The 13,185-nt window shown below is 37.1% G+C and overlaps 1 protein-coding gene across 1 annotated transcript; it reads left to right on the top strand.

Moving 5' to 3' along the window:
* The first annotated feature begins 1,010 nt into the window (after positions 1 to 1,010).
* Positions 1,011 to 12,576, top strand: LOC306883365 (atlastin-3-like). Its single transcript, XM_079438563.1, has 14 exons — positions 1,011 to 1,116; positions 2,182 to 2,409; positions 2,603 to 2,737; positions 3,630 to 3,734; positions 3,824 to 3,874; positions 4,953 to 5,009; positions 5,469 to 5,561; positions 5,661 to 5,799; positions 9,243 to 9,370; positions 9,458 to 9,514; positions 9,602 to 9,673; positions 10,678 to 10,869; positions 10,974 to 11,213; positions 11,310 to 12,576. Exons 2-14 carry the CDS (start codon positions 2,206 to 2,208, stop codon positions 11,376 to 11,378), a joined length of 1,542 nt encoding a protein of 513 aa, XP_079294689.1. The 5' UTR covers positions 1,011 to 1,116; positions 2,182 to 2,205; the 3' UTR covers positions 11,379 to 12,576.
* Positions 12,577 to 13,185: the final 609 nt, after the last annotated feature.

Raw genomic sequence — 13,185 nt, 5'->3', positions numbered from 1 at the left:
AAGGCCAGTGAAAATCTGACCTACCTTTTTTAAACTTCAGTTTAAACTGTCATACTTGAAGCTACAACACAAGGCATAAAAACTATCCAGATGCAACACTAATGTAATAGATGAGCTGTAAAAGTGAGCAACACCTTGTCAGCCTATGCTGTCACCATAGGTAGACTATATTTTCAGGTACGACTAACCCACAACCCCACCCTAAACCTTAACAGTATCATTAAAAGGATGTCGTGTGGGTGGGTCAACCTGAGAGGCAGGTCAGATTTTTAGTACACCTTCTATGTATGTGGTCCTTTAAAATGTACACTTAGCCTTACCTAATGAATCGTTTGAAGGAATTTAACAATTTACTGCCAAAAACGTACATTTAAAAGGAAGCAAATTATATTGTATATGTATATTATTATATTATATATGTATTTTTTCTCTCTCTTATAGCTTTAGGATGTAGAATCAGCTTGAAAGTGCAGGCAAAAATATCCCTTTAGAAATGTTTCATTTTGAGCATGTGCTATAACAAACATATTTAGCTCAAGCTCTGCATTAACCAAAAGCTGTTGTGCAATATAGTAAATGAGATGTGTTCATGGGTGGTTCTTGGCATACCAGTGTGACTCATTATGGAAAACCTAGAAGACACTCCCTAGATGTCTGGCAAAACTTTTTTTTTTTTTTTTTTTTTTCAAGGTGTAAACTATTGCTTTTCATGTTGGCATGAGCTAACGTTAACGTTTTTAAGTGCATTAGCTTACCGAGTAACAAAAACAGGTGTAAATATTCCCTCAATGTAATCGGAGAGGTGATATTTAATTCATATTAAAACTGAAGATTAAAATATTGTTTCACGCTTATAAATCACTAGGCTCAATAATATTTACGTCTTCTGATTGGACCGTAGCAACAAACACCACTGGGTTCTCTTGGATGTTGTAGTTTTTTGTGGCCCACTGACGGTTGGAGTGTATTCGAATTCGTTTCCGACAAAACTACATTTCCCAGCAACACGCGCGGTGGAACGTTCTTTGACGGACAAAGTTGTGTTTGTTAAAACTGAAACGTTCATAATCTGTAACGGAGCCAGTGGAAGGTCTGCAGTGAAAAACAAAGCATAAGGTAACTGTTACTGGAAATGACTGGTTGCTTTCAAAGACGGTAAAATGTCAACTAGCTCAAGTCAAACACCTTTAAAATGGCTTACTTTACTTTCGTCCATTTTTCACATATGTTGTCGGTTTGATTGAAACTCCTCAATGCTGGGGCGAGGCGATAGTAACTAGCGTGTTTACTATCAGCAAGTTTGATTTTATATTGTAATCATATACATGCATCTTTTAAGATGTCGTCAAACAAACAACTTCTGATTCTTATAAAGAAAATATTACATTAAGGATCTGGAACTCAGCCAGTCAACGAGAGGAGGTGCTTTCACTAACGTGTCAGATTTACTCGTGAATATTTACTATTAACGTTATTTAATTTGACCCAAACACTCTGAATGCGTTTAATGGTTGACATGAGCAAGTTTATATAGTCATTTATCATATTTGACAAAAGTTTCTTAGTGGCAGTTGCCACGTTTCTCATTGCTACATGCAAAGCATGCAGTACTGCAAGTATCTGTAATTATTACATATATGCTTTTGAGAAACAGACAGAGATTCCTGACATTTTTCAGCAGGTTTGTCTGTTCCACATCTCACCTTATTTTTTTAATCTGTTCCACCTGTGTATTTTATTCCTCAGGGTGTGTTGTTTCACTTATACACACATTTGTGTACAAACTCTTCCACTATATGCAGATGTCTATGGCTTTCACGTTTCCACAGCAGTGTTGATTGTACTCATTTGCCCACGAGTGAAAGCAGTCTAAATGATTGAAACAATGAATCACATTCAAGCTGAAGTCTGTCAGTGGAGAAGAGCATGCTTGAACCTTTTAACTGGCTTGCCACATCGCAATTTCCCAAACAAACCCTGCCTTGCCAGTTAACAGGGCCAGTACTGTCTTAATAATGCCTCCCAGAAATGTGATTTAACACACTGTCTTTTATATTTCCAAGCAGATACTAACAGCTAGCTGTAAAGGTCAAAACTAATTGTGACATTCACTTGATTATGAATATGTGACCTTATTTTACTGCAGCCAGTATGCTGAAACATTTTCATTGTCGCCCATAGTAAGCGTGTGATATAGGACAGAGGATGAGGGGCGATCCTGGGCCAGTTCAGATCGTGACAGTCAACAAGGAGGATCACTCCTTTGACCTGGACACAGAAGCACTCAGTCGAATTCTGCTGACACCTGAAGTTCGAGATAAGGATGTGGTGGTGGTGTCTGTCGCCGGTGCCTTCCGAAAGGGGAAAAGCTTCTTTTTGGATTTCATGCTCCGATACATGTATAGGAAGGTCAGAAGAAAAACATTCAATATTCAGATCATGTAATGCAGCGCATAATTGAATATGAAGGCAAAGTTTAACCAGTTTTAAGATGATACTTTTTAATATAAGTGGCTTCCTGGTGGTGTGCTGCTCTTGAGCAGGAAGCCAGGCATATTTATTCCTACTGTGTATTCACCCCTTATTATGTTGTCCTCTCCAGCCTGGTCAGGACTGGCTTGGGCAGGAGAATGAGCCTCTGACAGGTTTCTCCTGGAGAGGAGGATCAGAACCAGAGACCACTGGCATCCAGTTGTGGAGTGAAGTTTTCATTGTGCAAAAGAAGGATGGAAGTGAGGTAACAAGCACCTAAAAGCAGACAGCTCACTGTAGTCATGTGGTCTTATTCAGAACTGGTTAAAGGTTTTACTTCCAATTTTTAAATGCCAAAAACTAATGATTCTCATGATGGTTTTAATGGTTTTTGAACATCTGTGTTCTTCCACTAATGCAGTCAATCAGAGTTGTGAACTTGCTGTCAGTATTGAGAGAGAAATAATGCATTGGAATAATGGGTAACATGTTTACTAACTGTGCGTATGCACAGGTTAGATTGTTAAATCTGCATCTGCAAAGTTTTCACAAACATATCATAATTCACCAAATCTTTCTGTGTGAAAGGGGATCATTTTGACTGTTGTTGGAAGAATTTTTCTGTTTGTAGTACATTGTTGTCGTGTAAAAGTACCATAAACATTATTCTTACTTTATGAAAAATTGTAGGAACAACTGATCCAACAGTTATGCAAAAAACACAGGATCAATTATTTATTGCTTCCTCTGAGGTACTGAGAATCATTAAATGAAATTCCTCACAGTTCCTGTCACTAGTGGAGCATGTTTCAGAAATGGTTTGAATGAAGAACTAAATGATTAGTATTAGCCAGTTCCCCAGAAATTAATTTTGACTGTTGCATTATATGAACTTTACTATCTGATATCTTATCTGGTGGGTCATGTCCATTTAGCAGTCTGCACTTACACAAGCACTGATTTCAGATTCATTGTAAGTTTGTGGTGAAATTCTGTCACTTCCTGCTAAGATTTTGTCATCTGTGATCTGGCTTAATGTGTAATGTTTTTACATAAACCATCAAAACACTTTTTTCAGTCTAGAATCCCTTCCAGTCACTTTCTCTTGAGATTGAAGAACGATTGTATTAAAAAGAGCATTTTGTTTTTCTTTATAGGTTGCTGTGCTCTTAATGGACACGCAAGGAGCATTTGATTCCCAGTCCACAGTGAAAGATTGTGCTACTATCTTTGCCCTCAGCACCATGACCAGCTCTGTCCAGGTTTCCACAATGCATCTCTACTATTTAGCCACAAATGAGTTGACAGAAGACTGAGATTGTATCATAAGTCCTTTCTTTTTTTTTTGTAGATTTATAACCTGTCACAGAATATTCAGGAAGATGATCTACAGCAACTTCAGGTTAGTCAAATCACAACTAGGCAAGAATACAGTAGTCTCCATCTGAACTGACTTATCTTAAGATTGTCCTGCAATTTCGATCCGGAAAATGGATCACAGATAAATTATTGTTTTAAATGTAACTTGATTTTAAAAACTAATATATTACAGTTATTATACTTATAATTTTCTAATGTAAATGGACACAAATCTTCAAAGGTTTAGGTCAGTAATATTATGAAATATTATTACAGTTTAAAATAAGTTTTCTATTTAAAATTTTCAGCATCATTACTCTAGTCGTCAGTGTCAAATGATCCTTCAGAAATCATTCTAATATGCTGATTTGTTACTCAAGAAATTATCAAAATGGTTATCTGCTTAATTTTTGTGGAAATTTAAATATACAATTTTCAGGATTCTTTGATGAATAAAAAGTTAAAAAGAATTTTTTTTTTAATTTGAAATCTTTATATGCATCATTATAGATGCATTTACTGTGACTTGATCAATTTAATGCATTCTTGCTGAATAAAATATTTAGTTTCTTTCAAATATAAAAAAATCTTATATATAGCTTACATAACACTGTTCCTCATCCAGCATATTTTCATACTTGACTAGTCAGTGAGTTATCTTAACTAGTCACTTTTAAAAAATAAAAGTCATTTTCTTCTTAAAGAGCTGGACAAAACACAACAGCAAAGAGCGGAACACAGAGTTCTCACGAAACGCTGAAAAACAACCACCTGAGCTATAATGCAACAGCTAGTTATTGACTAATATTCAACAAATAAATATCTATAACCTATTATTGCTGTCAGAAAACATTGTGCACAGCAGGGCATTTCGAGTTCAACTATAATTTATGTCTGCACTGTGTATTATGTGGAACAAGCTCTCAGCATGCTACAACACTATGAGAGAGGTTGTGTCTCTGAATTCATTCTTTTTAATGCATTGCCATTAAATTATTGATGCATCTGTTTTTAACAGTGCCGTACAGACTGTACAGTATACCACAATTTTAGTTATTTTTCTTGTTTTAAATTGTGGTATATTCTTTTAATGACTTCTGTCATTTTTTTTGTTTGTGTAGCTGTTTACAGAGTATGGCCGACTGGCAATGGATGAAATCTTTCTAAAGCCTTTTCAGGTATGAACACACCTTGCTGATATTGACATTGTAGTCACTTCTGTTTAAATGTCTGTACCTGTAGTGACACGTGCCCTCTGTGCTTAAATTTGTATTTCAAATTTGTGGTTTTGGCATTCATTTATCTTCATAAGCATAATAACCTCAGGACTTAAAAAGAAATGTGGTGACACCATGTTACAGTGATGGTATCGAGATTTTGAGATTTCAGGATTCCCCCATTCATTTAGATAGGACTTGGTCTTGTTTGAGCTGCCTGGAGGCGTTGCAAATATGGCGACCGAGTGAACGGACTTTCCTTGAAAGGGACTTTGGTGCCACGGACAACAATGTCTGAGAGCTCAAGACAGATTTTACATATAACTTGATACAGTTATATATCAGATGGCATGTGTATTAAAGAAAACGCTTATGTTTTCATATTTCCTTAATGACGGCTCAAATCTTTCTTGCCTGCAGTCACTTATGTTCCTGGTCAGAGACTGGAGTTTCCCGTATGAGTACAAATACGGGTTTAAGGGAGGAAGCGATTTCTTGGACAAACGTCTGCAAGTATGTACCTGAAAATGATACTCATGTTTGGTATGTTCAGTTGTGTGTACGTGTGTCTGTAGTGATATCTCTTTTGTGTGTTTGTCTGGCGGTGTTCAGGTGAAGCCGACTCAGCATGAGGAGATTCAGACAGTGAGAGAGCACATTCACTCCTGTTTCACCTCCATTTCCTGTTTTCTCTTACCCCACCCTGGCCTGAAGGTGGCAACAAGCCCTGCATTCACGGGACAGCTGCGTGGTATTAGACTTCATTCATGTTTTACTGCACGTATTACCTTGGGATGGGCACAACTACCAGCGTATTTAATAGTGCCAACTATTCAAGATCCATCTTAAAAAGACCGTAATTATTATTATTTATTTTTTTTTAAACATTTTTGTGATTTCATAGTACTTTGATCAAAGTGCTCATCCCTAATTCTGCTGGTACATATCCCCACAAAATTGACAAACTGCTGAAAGTTTGGGGTTGGTAAGAAAAATTTTGGAAGAAATCTTGCAATAAGGTTTATTAGTTAACATAAATGATTGCATTAACTAATATTAAAGGTGTCATATGATGCTTTTTTAAAGATCATTATTTGGTGTAACATAATATGTTAACATGCTTTAATGTTCAAAAAACACATTATTTTTCAAATACTGTACATTATTGTAGGTCCTCTATGCCCCGCCTCTCTCAAACGTGTCGTTTTCTACAAAGTCCCTCTTTCTGACAAGCGCAGTCTGCTCTGATTGGCCAACTGACCCAGTGCATTGTGATTGGCCGAACATGACAAGCATGTAACATGACGGAAATGTAACGCCCCTTTCCATAATCTTCAGCTTTCAAAATAAATGTAAATATAGTTAATAATGTCCTTAGTTTTACCATCAGTTCAAGCCCGAAAGGGGAACAGAGTCACGTGACAGACACAGTTATGATGCTCATATGTGTTTGCAAACAAGCCGTGACTAAGACAGCTGACTCCACTGTGATGTGACCCTGTCTCTCTCTCTCTCTCTCTCTCTCTCACACATACAACGCACGAAACTCCGCATTTGAACAGTCAATAGCAAATACTTAAACTAATATCAAAACATACTTGCAGTCGCTGATTCAGAAGCGCCAGATTGTCATAGTAAAGTCAGAATTACCTCCTCTCCTAGGTTCACGAAACGGTCGTCCGTAAAATGCGTTGCACAAATTCAAACATCTGGGTTGTGCTGTTAGGTTGTAAGTAGGGATGTCAATTTTTTATCATTTTCACAATTGATCATTGTTTAAATTAACGATCAATTAATAGATTAATCGTTAACCTTAATACTGCAAAATGCATCTATTGCAGTAGCATATAGTCACCGGCATGACAGGATGTGCAAATGCCACTCAAAACGCCAGCTTCCTCACCCGAATGAAAGGGGTTTTTAGTCTTAATAAAAGGCTAGTAGCAGGGTCGTAAAATGAATGGATGGGATTATGATCATTTGATAAAATGAAGAGTGCGCCGTAGTACGCATGGGATCATTACACTTTGTGGGCTGTTTCATAGTCTGTCACGGAGACCGCTGAATTCACCTTTTTAAATGGTTTCATGGTGCTCGTTGTTTTATTTTAAAACATCGTCGCAATGTTTGCAATTGACATTATCGGGATTTAAAATAAAATGATCCCAAACGCAAGTACGGCGCGTGGGGCTGTGACGTGCGGTCAGTGATCCGTTTCTAAAACCACCGGCGTTGCAACGGCAAAACACAGTTACCCATTTGAAACATTTTAATGTGAGTATTATGACACAAGTGAGGTACAAAGCTTTGTTAATAAGATAAATAATTGGTTAGCAGGCAAATGTTACATCGCGACCATGCTTTTGGATTCATGCCGTTCGAGCGCATACATTTAAATCAAGCCATACGCGGCTTTGTGTTCTGTTTTGCCAGATGGTCACGAATTTAATATTATTTATTAAAATCAAATCCTCATTGTCTCACCCTCTAGATTTGCAGGTTTATTTTGTTGTTGTTTTAATCACTGTTTTCGCGTCTCTTACTGTGGTAAACATGTGGGGGGTAATTAAAGATTTCATGGCCATGAATTAAGAATTTGTTACTATGACTTAAATTGCTCCCGCATTTAAATTCATGGGTTTTCTAGGGACCAAATTAATGAAACCTGGACAGTGGCCACAAATTCATATGTCGTAGGAACGAATTAACAAGTTGTATGAATGAATAGCCTCTATAGTATCTGTCCTGCTCGTGTGCAACAATTATCTAGGGAAATTATAATTGAACATGACTTATTACTACATTTCAATAGAAAATAACTTTGTATTGTATCTGTTTTAATGTACTTTTAAAGTTTGGATCACATTAAAAGCGTATAGTTTATACATTAGTAAATTATTTTCGTGTAAGACCCAGCCCCTTCACCGTCACTCACAAACGTTTGCACGCGTTTTGCGCATGAGCCGCACGCACCCCAAAATAAAACTGCTTAATCGACCATCGATAGCGCTTATCGATTACATCGCTTATCGACAATTAATCGATCGTCGATTAATCGTTGACATCCTTAGTTGTAAGTAATCTTAATGATTCCTAATTTCATCTACTTTCGGAAGGCCAAATAAAGTGCTTTTGCTTTCGCCTAGAAACACACAGCGTCTCCCTGACGTGGCTCCACCATGCCTTCTTTCTTTGCGTGAACATTTGGGCGGCATTACGCAAATATTTCCACATTGTGACGTAGACGTGGGGGTGTGTTTGAATGAGCCGATTTAGGGGGGCGTGGCAGAGTCTTAACTTTGATAAAGAATATCTCTTTGGTTTTGAGACTTTAGTCTTTGCAACTTCAGGGATCTTATCTATGCACAATCAGCTTGTAACACTCCAAAGAGAAAGGAAAACTTGAAATCGCATCATATGACCCCCTTTAACTAACAATGAGCAATGCATTTGTTACAGTATTTATTCATCTTTGTTAACATTAATAGAAGTACAACTTTTCATTGTTAGTTCATTTTAGCTTAGGTCCGTTAAGTAATATTAACAGATAAAACTTTGGATTTTAATAATGTATTGGTAAATGTTGCAATTAATATCAACTGAGATTAATGCTTTACAAGTATTTCATTGTTAATTCATGTTAACTAATGTAGTTAAATAATGTTAACAAATGGAAAATGATTGTAAAGTGTTAATAAAATCTCTCGCTGTATGCTCACTAAAATGGAGTAAAAACAGTAATATGAAATATTACAATTTATAATATGTTTTCGATTTCATATATTTTGAAATGTAATCCTGTGATTTCCTTCTGAAATCATTGTAATACACATTTGGTGCTCAAGAAACATTTTTATCACAGTTGAAAACAGTTGTGCTGCTAAATATTTTTATGGAAACCATTGTAAATTTTTTCAGGATTATTTGATGAATATAAAGTGAAAAAAGCAAACAATTTATTAAAATAAAAAATGCAATGCTTTAATAACTTAATTGAATGCATCCTTGCTGAAAAACAAAAATCTTGCTGACCCCAAATAATAGAGCAATTCAGATGGCAACACTCCACTTACTGAAATCTGCATCCCTCTTTGTGGGTTTCATGTTCTTTTTTACATCTCTCACTTTACACTAACATTCTTATGTTATTTGTGTCCTTACACTCTCTCTAACCATCACTCCTGCCACTCTCAGATGTGGCTCCAGAGTTCAAGGAACAGTTGTGTGAACTCATTCCCAACATGCTGAAGACTGACGAGCTGGCTGTGAAAGAGATCAATGGGAATAAGGTGACCTGCAGGGGCCTGCTGGAGTACTTCAAGGTGAGCTCACACCTGGCTTACGATCATCTTGATCTCTATTTTGTTGAGCAGCATTTTAAATTAGGTTTTTTTTTTCTCCACTGTCAGGCATATATCAAGATATATCAGGGTGAAGACCTTCCACACCCTAAATCCATGCTACAGGTAACAATGGTTTTACTGATATTTGGTAATCATTTGGGACTTATCACAACATGTCATGTTGTTGAATTAATGTTTTGACTCATTCAGGCAACAGCAGAGGCCAATAATCTTGCGGCTGTGGCGTCAGCAAAAGACCAGTACTACAAGAATATGGAGAAGGTCAGGCTGTTACACACTCATCATATGTACAATGTGTTACACACTCATTATACTGTATGTACAATAAGTACAGTTCCTTTCAAAAGGTTAATACATATTGTTGCTGAATGAAACTAATACTAGGGTTGTGCTGATAGATGATTGTAGCGTGTGTCGACTATAGTCAGATGTGGCTGATGCCTTTAATGAGAAGACTATTATTGTTGTTGTTGTTGTTGTTGTTATTATCAGGCTAGTAATACTATCTAATTAATATTAGGGCTTATTTGTTCCATCATATTTATTTTTCCACATTTTAAGTGTTTCGCGTTATAACCAATCACACACGATTCTGATGAGCTTATGAATGCAATGGCCAATCAGAGGCGTTCAGATGAGTCATCGCACTGGAGTTTTGCTGTTCAGTGCACGCACTTGCTAACTGAATACTTTCATATTAAAAAACAAAGTGCAGATGTATGTGCGACGTAAGAGATTTATTAATCGTACAGTGTAGATGGCTTCACTGCTTTTAAAGTGCTTCAATTTGCAGTAGACTTAAGTCAGTGATTGTTCTTTGATAATGTAAATGTTCTTTGGTCGTTTTCTGTAGCTGCTATTTGAATAACTGAAGAATGCAAGTATTATAATTAGTAACTTGCAATGTTTCTGGTCACTTGGTATCATGTTAAATACATGTCGTCATAAAAAAACATTGTCATAATAAAAAATATTTTATATATTTAGTTAATAGATTACACTAACATTAGGCTGCTTTTAGCCATACCCTGGAGTTGGTTCACTCTCTGGCTATGAGTAAATAATTTAAAAAATTAGAGTGATAGCATTGTGTATCAGCGATCTCACAGGCTGACGATAGAACAATATGACTATGGAGCATATCACCCAACTAATGCGTATTTTGACATTTGCATTGGCATGTGATTATCAAACCTAATGTCCATTTAACCTTTTTTTTTTTTTTTTTTTATAATGTCCGTTTTATATATTTTTCACACTGTTAGGTGTGTGGTGGAGATCTGCCTTATGTGGCTCCTGACTCACTGGAGGAGAAGCACCGTTTCATCCTGCAGGAGGCCCTTCATCTCTTCTCCAGCACTAAGAAGATGGGTGGGCGGGATTTCTGTCAGCGTTACCAGGAACAGTTGGAAGCAGAGCTGAAAGAGCTGTGGGAGTCCTTTAGCAAGCACAACGAGGTAACAAGTGAAAAAGCGTCAAAAAAATGAATGTGTGAAAAACCTTTCAAAACTTTTTATTAATTTTATGTATTTATTAATTTTTACACTTGCTGTCTTTTCAGTCCAAGAATGTTTTTAGTGCTTTCCGGACACCTGCAGTGCTGTTTGTCCTGGTCTGCCTCCTGTATATTCTGTCAGGAATTTTGTTCTTCATTGGCCTGGAAACTATTTCCTTTGCATGTGACTGTGTAGTTGGCCTGGCCATGATTGCTATGCTGACCTGGGCCTTTATCCGTTACTCTGGCCAGTACAGAGAAGTAGGCTCCGCCATAGACCAGGCTGCTGGAGTAATACTAGAGCAGGTACATATATTTCTGTAATAATTATACATATGAAAATATATATTTTAAATAAAGATGAAAAATTTACTTATGTTGTCTAAATTAATTTTTTTTCAGGCCACAGATGTGTTAAACAAGACAAGAAGCCAGGGTCAGGTGGCTGCACAACAGAAGAAGACAAGATAGTGTCATACTGAAGATGCCAGAACGAGATGTAAACTGCACAGATGCGACCAATAATATGTTACCAAATAATGCATATCTCCAAACACAGCACTTAAATTTCTACTTCTAATGCAGGCTGACTCATTTTGTCAGAATATCTTAAAGCAGGTTTTTAAATATCAACACAAATACCAAATATCACAAACCAGCAGCTGTTTTTCAGGGACAGGTATAGATTGAGCACAAGGGCTAAACTCTCCACAGAACTGCATTGATATGTTTACAATTCCAGTTCAGCCAAAGACATCCTCCATAGCAGGTCAGGGTTGTATAACGTTTAGATTGCACTTGTATTGCACTCTGTAGACATGTTTGTTTGTCCTCTTTAGCCTGGAATACCTTTGCACATGAACTGCCATTATTTCATTAAGGCTTGAGCTTGGTAAGATGTTTAGTATTAAAAGTGTATCTATATTCTGTGAACTTTGCAAGAGCTTTGTTCTGTGTTCTTTGTACCAAATCGTGGCCTTCTATGCATTCCATCTTTGCATCTTGTACACATCCATGTATGAATTATATGGTAGCTTCTGTCAATAAGCTATTTCACTTTTATTGGGTTTCATAATCGGGGTAACAAACGTATATTTTTCCATCCCAATGTTCTTGGGTGCTGGATTGGTTCTGTTCACTTCCTCTAAACTGCTGGCATGTTGTTGGGTGTTCAAAACCATCCTGATGCTGTCATTAAGTTGGATTTAAAGTATTGAACAGTGTCTTGAGGAAAGCCCGGTCATTGCGCACTATTCTGTAATCAGGTTCATATTTGCATATCATTAGTAAACGCCTGATTTGATTCTGTTATTGGAGTGATTTGAGCACTTGTCTTATGACTTCCCATTTTAATTTTTGTCTACATTTCTTGTATGATGTGGTAGTTAAATAGTATACCTGGAGAATCTAGAGTACCTGAAAGCATTTTTTCAGATTTTGAGAGACATATATGCATATGACCCCCAAGGAATGTCTGTAAAGTGTATTTGTGGCGTTTTTGTTTTTTTGCATTCCACTAAAGACTCACTTGGAGGCTTTGAATGTTACATTCACTTATTCAATCAAGTGGACCTGCCTAAACTGACCTACCAGGGATCATTCTCTGTCCCTGTATATCACTTTCACTAGACTTTATATATATCCCAAAAATAAAGCTATACGCATGCCATACACTGATGGGTCTTGTTTGTATATAGTTGAAGGCAGAAATGTGAAGACGTTTGTACACTAGGTGTCAGCATTGATTTAAATGGAGAGCATATTTCAGTGAGCATCCTGGCCACGTTTGAACATCCGTTCATTTGCATCCGTCTACAAATGAACAAAAGCGAGTAAATGGAAGCGTTGATTCATGCATTTGTGCAAACTGTAGATGATAAAGGATGTTCCGTGCTCTTTGGTAAGCGGGATGTATTCTTCCTTGTTTGCTGCTATACACCGCTGCCTCTAGCGTGTGCTGTGTGCATTTTTCCTATAGAAATGAAATGTCCTTGTTTCCTTATATGGCGATCGGAGTCGCGAGCCGCCCGATGTGCGCGCCTTCGGCTGAAGCGCGCTCACGACTGTCACCATTTGCTTCCTTATTTGGAAGCGAGTTAAGCGAACCATAAAAAGGGGCAGAGACCAACACAAAGGGTTAGTCTCAGACAGCAGCGTGCCCTGAGAGCCACTAATGAATATTGCAATCAGCGTGGTGTGTTTCGGTGCAGAATTTAGTATTATAACAACACCTTTCATGGCATTTTATCATGCATGGAGCAGAAAACTATAAAGGTCT

Source organism: Barbus barbus, assembly GCF_936440315.1.
Source record: "Barbus barbus genome assembly, chromosome: 17".
Lineage (NCBI taxonomy): Eukaryota > Metazoa > Chordata > Actinopteri > Cypriniformes > Cyprinidae > Barbus > Barbus barbus.
The sequence above is the reverse complement of the archived record's forward strand: the minus strand, read 5'-3'. Positions and strand labels throughout refer to the sequence as shown.

What these genes read in the sequence shown, in the direction of transcription:
- LOC306883365 (XM_079438563.1), top strand. Translation starts at nt 2,206, where the DNA reads ATGAGGGGCGATCCTGGGCCAGTTCAGATCGTGACAGTCAACAAGGAG. An exon ending in ACCCTAAATCCATGCTACAG is followed by an intron (nt 9,515 to 9,601) that starts GTAACAATGGTT and finishes TGACTCATTCAG; the next exon opens with GCAACAGCAGAGGCCAATAA. An exon ending in CTGGAGTAATACTAGAGCAG is followed by an intron (nt 11,214 to 11,309) that starts GTACATATATTT and finishes ATTTTTTTTCAG; the next exon opens with GCCACAGATGTGTTAAACAA.